This window comes from Callorhinus ursinus, unplaced genomic scaffold (assembly GCF_003265705.2).
Source record: "Callorhinus ursinus isolate GAN/ISIS: 27379988/994484 unplaced genomic scaffold, GSC_fseal_2.0 scaffold18, whole genome shotgun sequence".
Classification (NCBI taxonomy): domain Eukaryota; kingdom Metazoa; phylum Chordata; class Mammalia; order Carnivora; family Otariidae; genus Callorhinus; species Callorhinus ursinus.
The window spans coordinates 25,842,122-25,858,783 of record NW_027397080.1 but is presented as its reverse complement, the minus strand read 5'-3'; the positions used below and the strand labels follow the sequence as shown (position 1 = coordinate 25,858,783).

The following is a 16,662-nucleotide window of genomic DNA, read 5'->3' as shown; positions in this document are numbered from 1 at the left end:
AGATAATGCTGAAGTGAACGCTATCGAACATATACCTACTCACCTTACATTTGTCATCTTAGAGGTGGAAGGACATTGAACCACTTCCATTCAACAAAGACTTATTGCATGCCTACTAGACATCAGCACACTGGGCGCCTGGGTGGCTCAGTCGTTAAGCATCTGCCTTCAGCTCAGGTCGTGATCCCAGGGTCCTGGGATCGAGTCCCACATCGGGCTCCCAGCTCGGCGGGAAGCCTGCATCTCCCACTCCCCCTGCTTGCATTCTCTCTCTCTCTCTCTCTCTCTCTCTCTCTCTGTCTGTCGAAAAATAAAAAATTAAAAAAATAGTCATCAGCGCTGTGTGGGGCAGAGATGTAGTGGGGCCAGAAACAGGTGGAATCCTGGTCGAGAGTGTATGGGTGTTAGCTGGAAAATTCCTCTAGCTTTATGTACATTTGAAATTTGCCATACTAAAATATTGAGGGGAAAACAGGCACTATTCCTGTCCTCAAAGACCTTGTGGTCTGGGGCGGGGAGGGTGGGAACAAATTGAAAAATCACTCACACATAAAACTTTAAAGGTGACAAGTGCTACAAAGAAGACATGCAGAACTCTGACCTGGTCAGGGAGGGCAGGGCATCTGCAGGATGCACAGGAGTTATGATGCATAGGAGTTATTTGCCAAAGAGGGGAGGGGAGAAGAAGGGAGGGGAGAGAATTCTGGGCAAAAAGAGTTGCATGGCAGTGGGAGGGGAGCATGAAGAACACAAGGGACTGAAAGAAATGGGGATCAGAGGTGGGACAGGGCTGGCAGGGAAGGTCAGCAGGGGCTGTGCCGTGTGGGCTTGCAGGGCCCTCCTAAGAAACTCTGCTTTAACCTAAGAGCAGTGAGAAGCCAATGAAAGACTTTAAGAAGGGAACCGGTGGGACAGGTTTGCTTTTGGAGATAATCCTCTTGGCTGTGAGTGGAAAATGCCCATCACAGAGCGCCAGAGAACCAGTTAGGAGGCTGTCACAAGAGATGGATGGTAGCTCCAGGGCAGGAGTGGGACAGAGAAAGAGAGAAGTTTCTCAGGCATTTAAGAGGTAAATCGACAGGCTTCGGTAGTGGAATTGGATGTAGTTAGAGGGGAAGTGACAGAGAGAAAGGGGTCTACAGACCTCCGGGTTTCTGGCTTGTGTAAAAGGACAGACAGTGCTTCCTTCACTAAAATCCAGAATAAGGAACACTGCATGAAGACCAGGTTTGAAGGACGTGCCCGTGAGATATTCAAGATGAGGTGCCAAGGATGCAGCTGTCACCCTGTATGTCTAGTCTGGAAATAGACATTAGTGTGTTGTATCTCCAGAACCCGGAAAAGCGTGTGCCACATAGTGGGTGCTTAATAAATAACTATGGGAGGGATGGATGGGGGGATGGAGGGATGGGTGGGTAGATGGTGGGTGGAGGAAAGGAAGGATGGGTGGATGGGTGGTGGGTGGATGGATGGATGGACGGTTGAATGGATGGGTGGATGGGTGGTGGGTGGATGGATGGATGGACGGATGAATGGATGGGTGGATGGTGGGTGGATGGGGGGATGGATGGATGGGGGGATGGGTGGGTAGATGGTGGGTGGATGATGATTAAAGCCATAGGTGTGAGGGGCGCCTGGGTGGCTCAGTCGTTAAGCGTCTGTCTTCGGCTCAGGTCATGATCCCAGGGTCCTGGGATCGAGCCCCGCATCGGGCACCCTGCTCAGCGGGAAGCCTGCTTCTCCCTCTCCCACTCCCCCTGCTTGTGTTCCCTCTCTCGCTGTGTCTCTCTCTGTCAAATAAATAAATAAAATCTTTAAAAAAAAATTAAAAAAATAAAGCCATAGGTGTGAATGCTCTCACTTAGGAAGAAAGTATATGAGGGAGAGAGCCCAGGGCTACACCTTGAGGAACTCTGACATTTTGAAGATTGTTGCTACACCTCGCCAAGTCACCCTTCATAGAGTGACTTTGACATTCTTATAGCAATAAATGAGAATAGAGGAGTGATTTTCAACTCTGATTATTCAACATCCCTAGCCATGATTTCTCCAAAGTAGTCCTGAAGGTGGTGTAAAGTTCTTTTAAAAAGAAGGCAAAAGCAAAAACAAAAGCAAGTTTAACTTCTATAACTGCCTGCCCCTCTCCAGACCACACAGTGGCTCCCCAGTCCCAGTGTTACCGTTGTAATCTTGGCAGTCTTGAGCAAACGTGAAATCAGGTAACACATGGATCACGGTGCTTGTTGTTCTTCAAGATTAGAACTAAAACAAAGACCTAGTCATAGTGGGACCAAGTTATGTGTGCACCATCCCCTCCCCATGTCCAAGACCATTTTAGTCATTGTAGCTTATGTCCATAAATCTAGTCATACATGTTTTCATAAAGAAATGTGGATTATAGAGTTAAGTTTCAGGCCAGCGATTCCAGGAAGACTGACAAAGAGTCATTTCAGGCAACATTTCTCAGACCTGCCCTCTCAGGCACAGAGTCCCTCCTACACTAATATGCGCTATGAATCTAGAAAAATGGAATAAAGAATGCCGTGTTCCCAAAACACGTTTCTCCTTTTTTGCTGTCCTCACCTGCATCTAATATCTTTTGGAATAATGCTCTGTGGGACACCTGTGAGGAAAACACAGACCATATTCTGTAATCACAACTACTTGGTTCAGAGAAGTCAAAGAGGAAGCATGGAGGGTAATAACAGGAAGGTCAGTGAGTAGGGCCCATCCTTCATTCATTCGGCAGGAGAAGTTGATGGTAAAGGTATTTTTCTCTTCCAGTAAAAGCAGTAGTATGGCAAGGTCCCAAAAGACTAAAAGAAAGGAGTGAGCTAGAGAATTCCCTGTATTCTCTGTGGTAGGCACTACTGTATACCTCATTCCTAACACAGAACCATCTACACACAGATGGCAGCCGCCATGGTAGTGATAGTGAGGATGGTGACAGTGGTGAGGACGATGATGATGATGATGGTGAGGATGGTGGTGATGATAATGGTGATGATGATGATGATGATGGTGAGGACGATGATGATGATGATGGTGAGGATGGTGGTGATGAAGACGGTGATGGTCGTGATGCTGCTGCTGATGATGGTGAGGATGATGATGATGATGGTGAGGATGATGATGATGGTGGGGAGAATGACGATGATGGTTGGAAGGATGATGTTGGTGGGAGGATGGTGATGGTGATGGTGACAATGAGGGTGGGGAGGACGGTGGTGATGAGGATGATGATGGTGGTAGTAGAGGATAATGGTGATAAGTATGACAATCATGGTCGTGACCAAATGGTGACGGTGGTAATGGTGAGGAGGAGGAGGATGGTGGTGGTCATCATTCACTACTGAGCGCTTCTATTCTAGATGCTATTCCAAGCATTTCCATACATCATCTCAGTTCATCCTCACAACAACTCTGTGAGGCAGGTGCTGTTATCCTCATTTTAGAAATGAAGAAAATGTCTCAAAAAACACTTTTGTGAGTATTCCAGCATGATAAGGAGATTCAAGGTACTTCACATAACTGAGGCCAGCAGGGGGTCCCCAGTCATTCACCACCATCCACAAACACTCCTAAAGGCCTTCTGTGTCCCCAGTTCCCAAGAGAAGGGCTGGAACTCTGGTTTGTTTAAGCTCCTCCTGGGAGCTTATCACTGTGTTAGACGTTTTATAGGCGTTGTATATTTTTATCCTCCCATATCCCAATAAGCAAGGTAGTATTATTGTCTTTATTTTTCAGGTAAGGAAAATGAGTCTCAATGCATTAAGAAACTTGCTCAAGGTCACACAGCTGGTACCTGGTAAGGTCAGGAGTCAAACAAGTCATTGTGATCCTAATACCAGTGTTTTTTTTTCCTGTGACCCCACACTCTCTCTCTGAAGATCCAGAGAGGTACCAGGTACATGCCCAATTCCTAGAGGACAGATTCTGTCATCAACTTGGGCAGAGAAAGAGCTAAGAGTGCTCACTCCCCAAGGCGAGCTGCCTCTCTGATGAGCCTCTCTGAAGGCTCATTTGCATTCCCCAACAAAATCGTTCTGAGCATGGGCTTTGGAGACCAGCTGCCAAAGTTTGAATCTCAACCGTGCACTTATTAGTTGTGTGAGCAGGTTGCTTGACTTCTGTGCGCCCCTGTTTTCCTGTTCATAAAATGGGGCTAAGATCCCATCAGGATGTTGTAAGGATTAAACACTGAGATGCATGCACCAATCATGGAGCCTGGGCCACAGTAGTCTTAATAAACAGAAGCTGCCATGATCGCCAACCTGAAATATTTGTTGACCTAATTTGACCCAAACATGGGTCAGATAGGTATACGTGTAGGCAGTATAGCTTGATTTATTCACACTGAGGTAACTTGACCTGCAACCTCCCATCTCCATTTGGCAGCAAATGAGATTTTCTTAGCCATGAGCACTCAGTTGGGTTGCACCCAAAAGAGCCCTTCCCAGGTCTCCTTCCTAGAGTCATGACAATGGGCCGAGTGTCCCAACAGCCAAGTGGTAGATCTGGGATTCAGTTCAGATCCCTCTGATCTCCAAGCCCCTACTCTTAACTACCATACCACCTGCCTTTTCCAATACTGTCCTAAGAGGTAAAGCACACCTAACAGCTAGGTTTGTAAATCCTGAAATAAATCCCCCAGGGAATGCAGGTCGAGTAATGTAAAGGGGAACTATTTGAAGTATTGTTGGCTAGCATCCTAAGGGACCCAGAAGGTTCGTGTTGCCACTAAAGACCTGACTGGTGAAGGATTTGCTGTGTGGTCCAGCTGGGAAGATGTGAAATGTCTAAAGAGGGACCTTGAAAGTTAGTCCCCACTCCTCCTGCCCGGTTTCTCGGCTTGTTTTGATAAAGGAAAGAAAGGACTGCATTTTTTCTTGCAAGGTCGTTGTTTGTGTCTATTTCTGCAAGACTTTGTTACAAATAAAAGGCTTCCCAGCATGCACAGAAAAATCACTCTTTCTCAGACGTCCAAAATACACAGCATTTTTAAACGAAAAAAGGAGATTATAATACAATATGCATAGTGTGCTCCCATTTCTTTTTTTTTTTAAGATTTTATTTATTTAATTGACAGAGAGAGAGAGAGAGAGAGAAACACAAGCAGGGGGAGTGGGAGAGGGAGAAGCAGGCTTCCCGCCGAGCAGGGAGCCCGATGCGGGGCTCGATCCCAGGACCCTGGGACCATGACCTGAGCCGAATGCAGTCGCTTAACCAACGGAGCCACCCAGGCGCCCCAGTGTGCTCCCGTTTCTAAGTATCAGTATCCAACCAAAAGAAAAATCTGAAGAAAAAGACATGCAAGTGTCGGGAGCATTATCCAGCATGGTGGGATTACATAGGACCTTTGCTTTCATTTGGTCGTTCATCAACTATTTGTTGCAGGCCTACTGTGTGCCGGCCTGGGAAGCTAGAGCAGTGAACACTTTCCACGTCGTGGATGTCTATAATGTTTGGATTTGTATAATAGACACATAACTTTTGTAACCAGAAATATAATGAAGAATTGCTTCTCGAGAAGAGAGAAATCCCATTATGATTACAGCTCATCATCGAACCCAGACACGTGGTCATACTCTCCCTCTCACCCTTCAACATTCCTGAGTCCTTCCTCTCTCTAATCCTCTCCGAATCCTACTCATGCTTTGCTCGTTCCCCTTGGGTTCCTGGGTCACAGACTGAATCCCAAGTTAGCCCCCCCAAATCCATGTGCTCCTAAAGTTCATGCCAACATCACCCAGGCCACCTCCCCCAACGCCTGCCACCTTGATACCCTCGCAGAGCACCTCTCCTGATAAACCCTTCATATTTGCCACCCCAACCCTTATTCACAAGCCTCCAGTCACTTGAAAGAGAATGATAGACTGAGGTCTGGATTCTGATCCTACCACTTAGCCAGCTCTGTACCTCAACCTTGCTGAGTTTCTGTTGCCTCACCTACAAATGCAAACACATTTCCTTGCTGGGTTGTTTATAACGATGAGAAAGTATCACGTGTAAAACTCCTGGCATGGTGCCTGGCACACAGCAGGTACTTAATACTCGATAGCTATTATTATATTACTGCTCTACTCTTGCATGCTGGAAATTCTCTGCAAGTTGCACGGCCAGGGAGCAAGGCTCCAGGCATGAACATACTCAGCTCTCTTCCTTTCTCTCTCTCTCTCTCTCGACCATCTTTTCTCCCTTCCCTCCAAACTCCCACTGTATTCTCACTGCTTTCTCCAGATGCAGCCCTTCCCTCCCCGTGTCTCCCCTTCGCTGTCCCTTCCCAGGGAGCCTGTGCACAAGGTCCAGAATTATGGCTTCCTTCTCTGACACCTACAGCCTTTCGCTCCCCCTTATTCCTCCTCTTGCCATCCAGCACGCCTCTCAAGAGGGCAATCCTTCCCTGGAACCTGCTGCATCTTTAGCTCTCTTTCTACTACTGACACTCCCGTCCCACCTATGATCTTGAGGAAGTGTGTTACGCCCTCTGTCTTCATGGCAAGTGTCCTGCTCTATCTTTGCCTCCTTGCTTTGCCCCTGCGTGTAACTGACCCGGAGCCCTCCTACACTGACAGGCCCGCCGTCTTTCTCCAGCCTGTGTTCTCGCTGGCGCACCCGACGCTCTGGGATCTCTTCCTGGAAACACTCTCACCCCTTGGCTTTCCTGGGACTGGCGTACCCTGCCCATCTCCGGACCTTCTCCGTTTGTTTTCAGCAGCCCCTTTTACCTATTCCTGCCCCTACCCGAGTGTCTTCTCCAATGCAGTCGGTGGTCCTCCCTCTCTCGTCTCCTTTCTCATGAAGAAAGTCTCCATCCAGGTACTTCAACAACCCCCCCCCCCATGGCAGCAGTGGCCAAGGGGACACCTCCACATCCACACTGCCAGGAATGGTAGTGCAGATTCGGTGCCACATAAGGCAGCAGGTGGGACCCCTGGCCAGGGCCACGTCCACCAGGAAGAAGGCTGCACCTTCCTAATCTCACAAAGACCATGGGTGGGCCGGGCTATTCCTGCCCTCCGCCAACCACCCCTCCTGACAGTCCTTTCGGTACCTCAAATTCCACATGTCTGAAACCGAGCTTGGCGGCTCCTCCCTTCTCTCCAGGCCCCACACCACCCAACCTGTCTCTTCTGTCTGACAGCGAGGCCACCGTCCAACCCCTAGAAAGAGCTTTCTCTCTCTCCCTTTTATCCCAATTTCTCCCACCCTATTTTAGAACTTCAGCACTGAAGATCTGGACGTCCGTGGGCTCTCAGCCTCTAACCTGCAGCAAGGGATCTGGCCACTGGGAGACACCCAGCAATGTCTGAAGACATTTTGGTTGTCACAGCTGGGGTGGAAGGTGCTCCTGGCATCCTACAGTGTACAGGATGCCCCCCCCCCAACAAAGAATTGCCTAGCCCCACCTATCAGTAGAGCTTCAGTTAGGATACCCTGCTAGTCCCTTCGCCTCTAATTCATCCCAGCTATTTTTCTGAAAAATTTTTTTAAAAAGCAAAACAACAAAACACTTCATCAAGGCAGTTCATTGCTCCATCGGCAACTGAAGTCACAGTGACTCAGACGCCGGCATCACGCTGACTTGAGCCCAAGGCCTGGTTCGGCCATTGGCCAGCCTTGTGGCACTCGGCCGTCACAGGTCCCAGAGCCCAGCTGCCTCACCTGTCACACAGGGGCATGATTAGGTGATACAGTAGGGTGATGCCTTGACCGCCTGGCAGAGAGCCGGGCACACAGCACATGCTCGGCACACTTCAGAGATGTTTAAATCAAGTCTGCACTTTGTAGTGTAGCCCTGCCACAAACTGACCCAACCTTCCGCGCCCTGCCTCACACCATCCGTGCGGCCCAGTTAAGCGCGGCACCCTCACGGGATACGTGCTGCCTTTCCCCAGCTCCCCACCTGCCCCCCACCACCATGTTAGTTTCCTGTGCCTGCTCTCACAAGTACCACAAATGCAGTGTCTTATTCACATATGGTCCTGGGAGCCAAAAGCCTGAAATCAGCGAGGGTGTGTCAGCGAGGCTGGGTCCTTCTGAAGGCTCTAGGCAAGGATCCATTTCTTTGCCTTTCCAGTCTCTAGAGCTTTATTCCTCACATTCCTTGGCTTGTGGCCCCTTCCTGCATCCTCAGAGCCAGCAGTGCACCATCTTCCAGGCTCTGTTTCTCTCACGTCACCTGTCCTCTGTCTGTCTGGAGTCAGGTCCTTCCATGGGATGATACTGGGTCCACCCAATAATCCAGGCTAACCCCCCACATCTCAAGGTCCTTAACCTGATGACATCTGCAAAGTTCCCTCTGCCTCGTAAGGTAACATTCACAGGCTCCAGAGACTAGGACGTGGGTATCTTTGGCAGCCACCATGTAGCCTGGCATGCACGTCTTCTGTTCAGAAATGCCCTCCCCTCCAACTCTGAATTCTGCCTACCCGGCAGTGCCCATGCCCAGTAGCTCCTTGGCCAAGTAGCCTCCTATGATCCCTCCAGGCTAATGACCTCTCCTCCTCTGAGACTCTCACATTCCCGCACTCCGTCAACAGTCACTTACGTGCTACGTGGAGCCACTGCCTATTTCCCATCAGTTAGACCCCATGCCTCACACTGAACCTTGAGAAATAGCTTCATAGCATCAATAGCATCCCCTGCCCGCCCCCCAACACTCAGCTCATGGCTTTGCACACAGGGGACATTTAGGCAACAGGTGCTCTGTTGGTGGTTTCATTTTCTACCTTCAAAAAGAAACTGGACCCATTCAAGGCTGACCAACCATTTTAAAAACACACATTGGATGGCAACTCATGTCTTCTTGATGGGGGGGGGGCCTGTTGCCCGCATCCACCTGCGAGCAAGCTCTGTTACCACATTATTTGGAAAGCAAAGGAGGTGAATCGGATTGATACTTACCTTCTTGCTTCTCTTTTCAAGGATTGTCTTTGTACCTGGAATATCTTCTGGTATATTATAAAAAAATTACAAGCCAAACCCAGGAACTTCAGGTAATATTTTAACTTTGAAAGTTCATTTCAGCTCCTCCTTGGCGTTTATATAGCACTGTGCATTTTAACCCTGTTTTTTCTCTGTTAATTAGTCAGTCCACATTCTCCGAGATGTGACATGATATCTCCGTTTGACACAAAAAGATTCAAACAGGGTGGCTAAGATCTCCCAGGAGGGCAAGGGCAAAGACAGGATGCTTGTTGTCTTCTGTCAAAATTATCAGAAAGAGGGACGCCTGGGTGGCTCAGTTGGTTAAGCGGCTGCCTTCGGCCCAGGTCATGATCCCGGGGTCCTGCGATCGAGTCCCACATTGGGCTCCTTGCGCGGCAGGGAGCCTGCTTCTCCCCCTCTCTCCCTCTGCTTGTGCTCTCTCTGTCAAATAAATACAATCTTAAAAAAAACTATCAGAAAGACTTAAATGCCATCAGATCTTGAGAATTATGCTTGTTAAATACACAGCTACCCACAATATGGGGAGCAGGATTACCAGAAGTTACGTAATGTCCACATTTTAGAGGCAAATGACCCTTAGGGATTGTATTGATAGCTATTGTCATAACAATGCTTTGTAATAAACACCTACAAAACTTTAGTGGCATTCCACAATTACTGTTCACTGCTCACATGTCTGGGGTCAGCCACTAGGTGGGTACACCAGTCCTGGACAGGCTTGCCCAAGTGTCTGGCTGTTGGCTGGCCCTTGATTGGTCTAGGCTGGCCTCAGCTGGAGGAGCTATACTCTGCTCCACCTGTCTCTCATCCTCCAACAGGCTAGCCTGGGCATGTTCCCATGGTGATGAGGAGGTACAGGAGAAAAAGCAGCCCAGTCATGGAATGCTTTTCAATTCTCTGCTGTGTTAACATCCCATTAGCCAAAGTACGTCACATGGCTGAGTTTCAGTGTCAAAGCAGCATATGGGTGGTCCCTGCAAGGTACATGGCCAAAGACATGGTGGAGAGAGGGTGAAGAATTGGGACCACCATCATGATCCACCCCACAGACCATCTCGTCCAGCGGTCGACAGACTTTTCCTAAAGCGAAGGGCCAGATGGCCAATATTTTAGGCTCGCAGGCTATACAGCGTCTGTCACACCTACTCAACTGCTGCTGTAGAATAAAAGCAGCCAAGGACAATATGCAAATAAATGAGCATGATGGGCGTGGCTGTGTTCCAATAAAACTTTATTTATAAAGATTGGCAGTGAGCCAGATTTGGCCTGTGGACGGCACTTTGTCAACCCCTGATCTAGTCCATTCTTCTTATTTTACGGATATGAATATCGAGCCTCAGAGGCTAGGTGATTATTTCGATGGCACACAGCTAGTTGATGGAAGAATCAAGACAAAAGCTCAGACCTTCTGACCCTAGCTCACTGCTTTTTCTCTTCCACTCAGCAAATAATAACTAATAATTCTAGCTGCCGTTAACTGAGCACCTACTCTGTGCTAAGCACTGTGCTAAAAGCTTTCCATCACGCTCTCACTCAGTCCTTACTCTAAGAGGCAGATACCATTATTATCCTTATTTTCTAAATGAAGAAGCATTTTCATTCAGAGAGAAGTAGAGCTGAGATTCTTTCTAAACCGAGAGTCTGAGTTCTTACCTGCTGTACTCTACTGGTTCACTACCAGAAACTAGGCTAAGCATAGTTTTTCTGTGTTTTTAAGAAAGTTTTGTGTAAACCTTTGTACCCCCAAAGGTAAAGAACTTGTAAAAGAAAAATGTTGACATGACTCCTTTACTTAGTCCTGTTTCCCCCTCATCAGCTTCAGTTTCCTTTCCTCTCGTTTCAGATCAAGATCCACAGTTCTCAGGAAACTCAGCAGTCTTTCATGCAAGAGAAGCTGCGGGAGCATCTGGCAGAGAAGGAGAAGCTGAATGAGGACAGGCTGCAGCAAGAGGAGAGGCTGAAAGCCAGAATCAAGGGGCTCATGGAAGAGAAGGCGGTAAGGCGGTCCCTGTCATTTTCTTTACTCCTGGAAACTGATAGAATGGCCTTTTCCGAAGGCATGTACTTGGGAGAAGAAATCTCAGCAACTCCTTGTTTTATGCTATGGAAGTAAATGAATTAAATAGGTGAGTAATGTTGGAGGAATTAACATGAAGCTTGAATTCTAAAACTCAACTTGAAACAGCAAACTTATTGAAATTCCCAGAAATGGTACCTTATTAGCTCAGATACCACAGTCAATTTACCAAGTTCGAGTCATTGCCGCCGGTCCTGGTTTGTAACTGACAGACTGTCTCTAAGTGCACGCAAGACCAACTTCACATTATTTTCATCTTCTGCTCTCTCTTGATACATATCATAGGAAACAAATAGCCAAGATTGGTACTTGCTTTTCTAAAAACCAAGCCAGTTCCAAGATACTTTGCAGCAGCACCTCTCAAACTTAGAGGTGCCCAGGAAGCACCTGGGGAGGCTGTTAAAATGCAGATTCTGACTCTGGAAGGCCTGGGGCAGAAACTGGCATTCTGCATTTCCAACCAGCTCCCAGCTGGTGCTGAGAGCACAGGTCTGCAGACCACATTTTCAGCAGCAAGTCTTGGAGGAAGATTTTCCCAAAGTTACCTGATAAGCACCACCTGGACACTCGTTAAAAATACAGATTCTCAGGCCCCAGCCCAGACCCACTACATCAGAATCTCTGGAGAAGGCCAGGAAACAGCATTTAATGAACCAATTCTCATCTTTGTCGAAGAGTCGGCCCTTTTTGATATTCAGGGACTGCCATGAATTTTTTTTTTAAAGATTTTATTTATTTATTTGAGAGAGAGAATGAGAGAGAGAGAGAGAGAGAGCACATGAGAGGGGGGAGGGGCAGAGGGAGAAGCAGACTCCCTGCTGAGCGGGGAGCCCGATGTGGGACTCGATCCCGGGACTCCAGGATCATGCCCTGAGCCGAAGGCAGTTGCTTAACCAACTGAGCCACCCAGGCGCCCCCTGCCATGAATTTTTAACTACTTCATTGCCACCACCCTAGATCCGTGGCTCATGACTTAGGCTGCGCTTTTGTCACTTAGGAGATTAAAATGTCCTAATAATGCCTTACCCCTCTCCTCCCACCCCCATCCCCAGGTTCAGCTCTAATAGCAGTGAGGGTGTGGCTGGGACTCTAAGTGCTCCTGGCTGGTTCCAATATGCAGCCATGGTTGAGAACCACGGCATGCTGTCCCGGCTCCCGCCCATCTGGAGACCACAGCCCCAGATCTGCCGGACCCCCCTCCTCCCCTGAGGAGGGCTGCACCTGACACCCTCCCCACCTTTCCTCAGTCGCAGCTGCGTAACTTCTGGCTTGGACCCCCCCTCCCTGTCACACGCACCAGCTCTGCAGAACTCTCTGCCTCGTTCAGCCCCTGAGTCATGCCCAGTTATCTGAAGAAATCTCTCTCCTCCTTCTACCTCTTCTTCTGTTTGCCCCTTTCTGCTTTTTATGAAGGAAAAGACTAAAAAGGGAGCACTAAAAATTGCATGTGGTCCCCTGAAGGCAGTATTAACGATAGCCTTCCATCAGGGTGAGCCCATTTTGAAGGTCAATTTGACGTGGAAAAAGCCAGTGTCATTCAAGAGAGGAAAACAAAACCAGAAAGAACTGGAAATCTTCAAAGTCCTCACAAAGCTCTCCACCTGCTTCCTTGCTCCTCCCTGACTACCCTCTCCCTTTCCAAATGTCTTATTTTACTTTTAATTTGGGGTTGACTTTTTCCACTGTGGGTATGCAGCATTTCAGCCCCACCGTGTTCAATGCCAACTTGGGCACCAGCCTGGACCTCCCAGATGCCCATTTATAACCTCGATCCTGATGCAGACAGGATCCTGAAGCCAGCCTTGCAATTCCCCTTTAAACAGAATGAACCTTAGTGCACACCACCCCACGAGGAGAGGAAAGCACTATCAGGTACCCACCCAGACAATACCCTGCTCCCATGGTCATTATTATCCCATTGAGGGTCATCACTCCCCAGACACTTGGTAGATCAACTTAACCTGAGGGACTCAGCTGAAAGTACTGTCCGAGACTTAACAACACGGGTCCCAATTTTATTTTTATTTTTGTAAAGATTTTATTTATTTATTTGAGAAAGAGATAGAGCACAAACCGGGGGAGGGGCAGAGGGACAGAGAGAGAGAAAGAGAGAGAGAGAGAGAGAAGCAGACTCCCCGCTGAGCATGGAGCCTGACTCGGGGCTTGATCCCAGGACCCTGAGTTCATGACCTGAGCCGAAGGCAGACGTTTAACTGACTGAGCCACCCAGGAGCCCTGCGGGGGTCCCAATTTTAAATGAACCTTCCTTACACCATAAGACACCATCACCCCCACCCTTTCTAAAAATACATGTGTCAAAATTCATTAATTAAACTCCTTCTCATGAATCCTGACTCATTTGAGGACTGTTTGAATAGTAAGAATTTCTAGATTGCTTTATCAAGCTAATCCTTTTTTATTATGAACTATTAAAAACATGCACTTAACTTGTGCACACACTCATGGTTTAGATCGGGGTCAGCAAACTTTTTCCATAAAGAGCCAGAGAGTATTTATCTTCAGTTTCGCGGGCCACGCTGCTCTGTCGTGACTGCTCAGCTCTGCTGTTTGGTGCAAAGGCAGTCATAGGCAATCTACAAACAGTGAGCAAGGAAGTGTTCCAATAAAACTTGAGTTACAAAATGCAGACAGCAGGCCAGATTTGGCTGATAGGCCATGGTTAGCCAAACTCTGGCTTAGAAAACAGGCTCTCGAGTCAAATGGACCAGGACTCGAATCCCTGCTCATGTGATTTGCTAGCAGATTTGGCAGATTCCTTAGTCCCTCTGAGTCTGTTTCCTCCTCTGCAAAATAGAGATCACAGAAGAAATGACTGACCCTTCTTAAGGAACGGTGATCACGTGCCAAGTGGTCTGTGTTCAGCCTCTCACCTGCCCCTCACATTCACCCAATGCAGGAAGCACTTTTCTCGTCCCCATTGTACAGATAGGGAGACTGAGGCTTCTATCACTTCTCACCTTCCTAGGGTCATGCACCTGGAAAGGCCCAACCTGGGGCTCTGATCTGGGCCTGCCCGCTCTGGATCCCTTGCTCCTCGCTACCCACAGTCTCCCCCATGGGGTTGTTGTAGGAGTAAAGAGCTAGCCTGTGTAGTGCCTGGCACAGAGTCCAGATTCCTGTCATGGTAACTTTGTCTATTAAACAATAGTCATTGACTTTCAGGCTTTGGAGGAAAGCATTACTCAAGAGAAAAACAGAGCAAAAGAAGCATTAGAAGAAGAACAGAAGAGAATCCAAGAGCTGGAGAATCGCTTCGCCCGCCAGAAGAAGGTATGCTGCTGGGGGAGACAGAGTCAGCCTGAGCACAAATCAAGGTCACGTACCCAGGGAGGACCAACCTGGGGCTCTGAACTGAGCCTGCCCGCTCCGGATCCCTTGCTTCTGGCTGCCCAGTCTCCCCCGTGGGGTTGTGGTGAGCAGCGAAGGGCTACCAGTGTAGCTCCTGGCACAGAGTCCAGGTTCCTGCCATGGCAACTATGTCTATTAAACAGTGGCCATTGGATTGCAGGTCTGGGAGGAAAGCATTACTCAAGAGAAAAACAGAGTGAAGGAAGCATTAGAAGAAGAACAGACCAGAGTCCAAGAGCTGGAGAATCGCTTAACCCACCAGAAGGAGGTATGCAGCTGGGGGAGATAGTCGGCTCGAGCCCAAATCGGGCTCGCGGGCCATGTGGAAGTGAGCTGTCCTTGGGAGGGTTCGGCTACTCTGGGAAGCAGTGGGGCTCAAGGAGAGAGCCCTGGAGTCGTAACTTTGACAGCTAGTGGGAAAAAGTGTAAACCTGCAGACGTAGCTAGAACTTGAGAGACAAGTTGGGGCTGGTGACACAGCATCTTCTGCACGGAGATTGTGTCCCAAAGCACAGACGGGGAGGAGGTACAGGGTCCTGGGACTTCAGGGTTGTGTCAGTCCTCCCAACAACATCCTAAAATCACCCAGCCTTCAGCTCTACCATCAAGGAATTTTGTACAGACCAGGGTAGTCCAACCCAGTGGTGATGCCTTGGCCTGGCAGAAAGTTCTTCCTTTAGGTTGAGCACAAGAAAACTCTTTCTCCCAGAAGAGCATCAATCCCCCACCGGCCTCCTGGGCCCCTGCAAGACCTGTCCACCTCCTCATCCACATAATAACCTTTTAGAGGCTTAAAAATGAGACATCTGCTCCTCCCAGACCCGAATGCCCTTCTTTCTCCTGGAGCCTGGCCTTGGTCCCCTCCTCTGGCCTGCTCTGTTCTCCAGAAGGCACAGACTGGCAGCTCACTGGCTGAAAGGGGCCTGGGGACATGTTACGTTTGGCCCCCAAGTATTTTATTTTGAATTCATAACATTTACTTAAAAATCCAGATTTCCATCCTCTCCTGAAAAGTCAGAAAATCTGGCCCCATTTCCACTTGGCAGAAGTGGATGGGAGCTCAACCAAGCAGCAGGGATTTCCCACCGTCCCCAACATTCCCTGTTGCGTTCAACGCAGCCCACTTCCTTGCTGGCATCTGTCTGGCCCCTGCTGACATCTGAGTTTGCAACCCGTGCTCTGTTTCTTCCTGAAGTGCGGCGGCCAGAATCGGCCCCGGTTCTCCAGCCATGGTGGCCCAGGGCAGGACTCTGCTCCCCTGTTGAAGATTTTGCACTTGTACTGACGCTCCCAAACCAACTTTGGGGAGCGCTCTATGACATCGTCGGCGCAAGCTTGCCTTGTGGTCACCCTTGGACCTCAGGGTCTTTTTCACATACTGCTCTCATGAGCTCTGTGCACCCCGAGGCAGCACAGAGGGGTGAAGAGTGCAGGCCTTGCAACCACGTGAGAAGCAAGTGCAAATCCTGGCTGCACGACCTACAGGCCTCAGCAGCTCGCTCAGGACCCTCCTCCTTTTGGGGTGGCTGCAAGGGTCAGCAGTCATGTGCAGTGAAGCATTTGACCCAGAATTGCTGCTCGGTCAGTGTAGCTGTTAGAATTGTCACAAGCCCTTTTCTCCCTATCGACCCCCTCCCCATCCTCACTGCCCAGAGGGAAGTCCTCGCCCACCCACCGCTGCTGGAAAGACAAGGAGGCGGGCCGGGCAGAGCCCGTGTGGTCCCACCTGATCCAAGGAGGGAAGATGTTTATGTGCTGGGTGTCACCTGGGGTCACCTGTACGGCTGTGCTCGGCGGCCTGGGTAAACAGTGTCACTGAGGCCTGGCCCTGAGTTATCTCTCCAGGGGTGCTGACAAGGAACAGTCTCCCAAGGGTTCACGGGGGCCAAATGCCACCGAGAGGTCAACAGCTCAGCTCGAGGGCCCGGGGCAGGCCCTTGAATTTAGAGATGTCGAGGTCATGGGGGACTTCGGGAGAGAGATTTAAGGAAGAAGGTGTGATGGGGTCAGCCTTACTGCAGGGAGGAGCTGTGGCCCGGTCACCCCAAGCCTCTCCCAACAGAACCTCTCTGTGGTTTCTTGACGGGGAAATCTGAGATAAAAAGTCCCAGGCACAGACTTTAATCAACCTCAAACGGTTATTTGATTTTTCTTTTTATTAGGCTTTCTACCACGTTATCAGATGAATCTTTAAGGGCAACAGAATGCTAGGTTGTAATGCGAGTTTTGAGGTAACGTTAGAGGTGAACTCCCATTACCTGCCT

General features: G+C 49.1%; 1 protein-coding gene across 2 annotated transcripts in view; it reads left to right on the top strand.

Annotated features, from left to right (window-relative positions):
- Window positions 1-16,662, top strand: part of FHAD1 (forkhead associated phosphopeptide binding domain 1) — a 144,203-nt gene that overhangs the window by 89,723 nt on the left and 37,818 nt on the right. For both annotated transcript variants that reach the window (XM_073903320.1, XM_073903319.1), the window contains exons 16-19: window positions 8,929-8,999; window positions 10,796-10,948; window positions 14,213-14,320; window positions 14,559-14,666. In XM_073903320.1, the coding sequence (XP_073759421.1) occupies window positions 8,929-8,999; window positions 10,796-10,948; window positions 14,213-14,320; window positions 14,559-14,666 (440 nt within the window). The remainder of the gene's footprint in view (window positions 1-8,928; window positions 9,000-10,795; window positions 10,949-14,212; window positions 14,321-14,558; window positions 14,667-16,662) is intronic.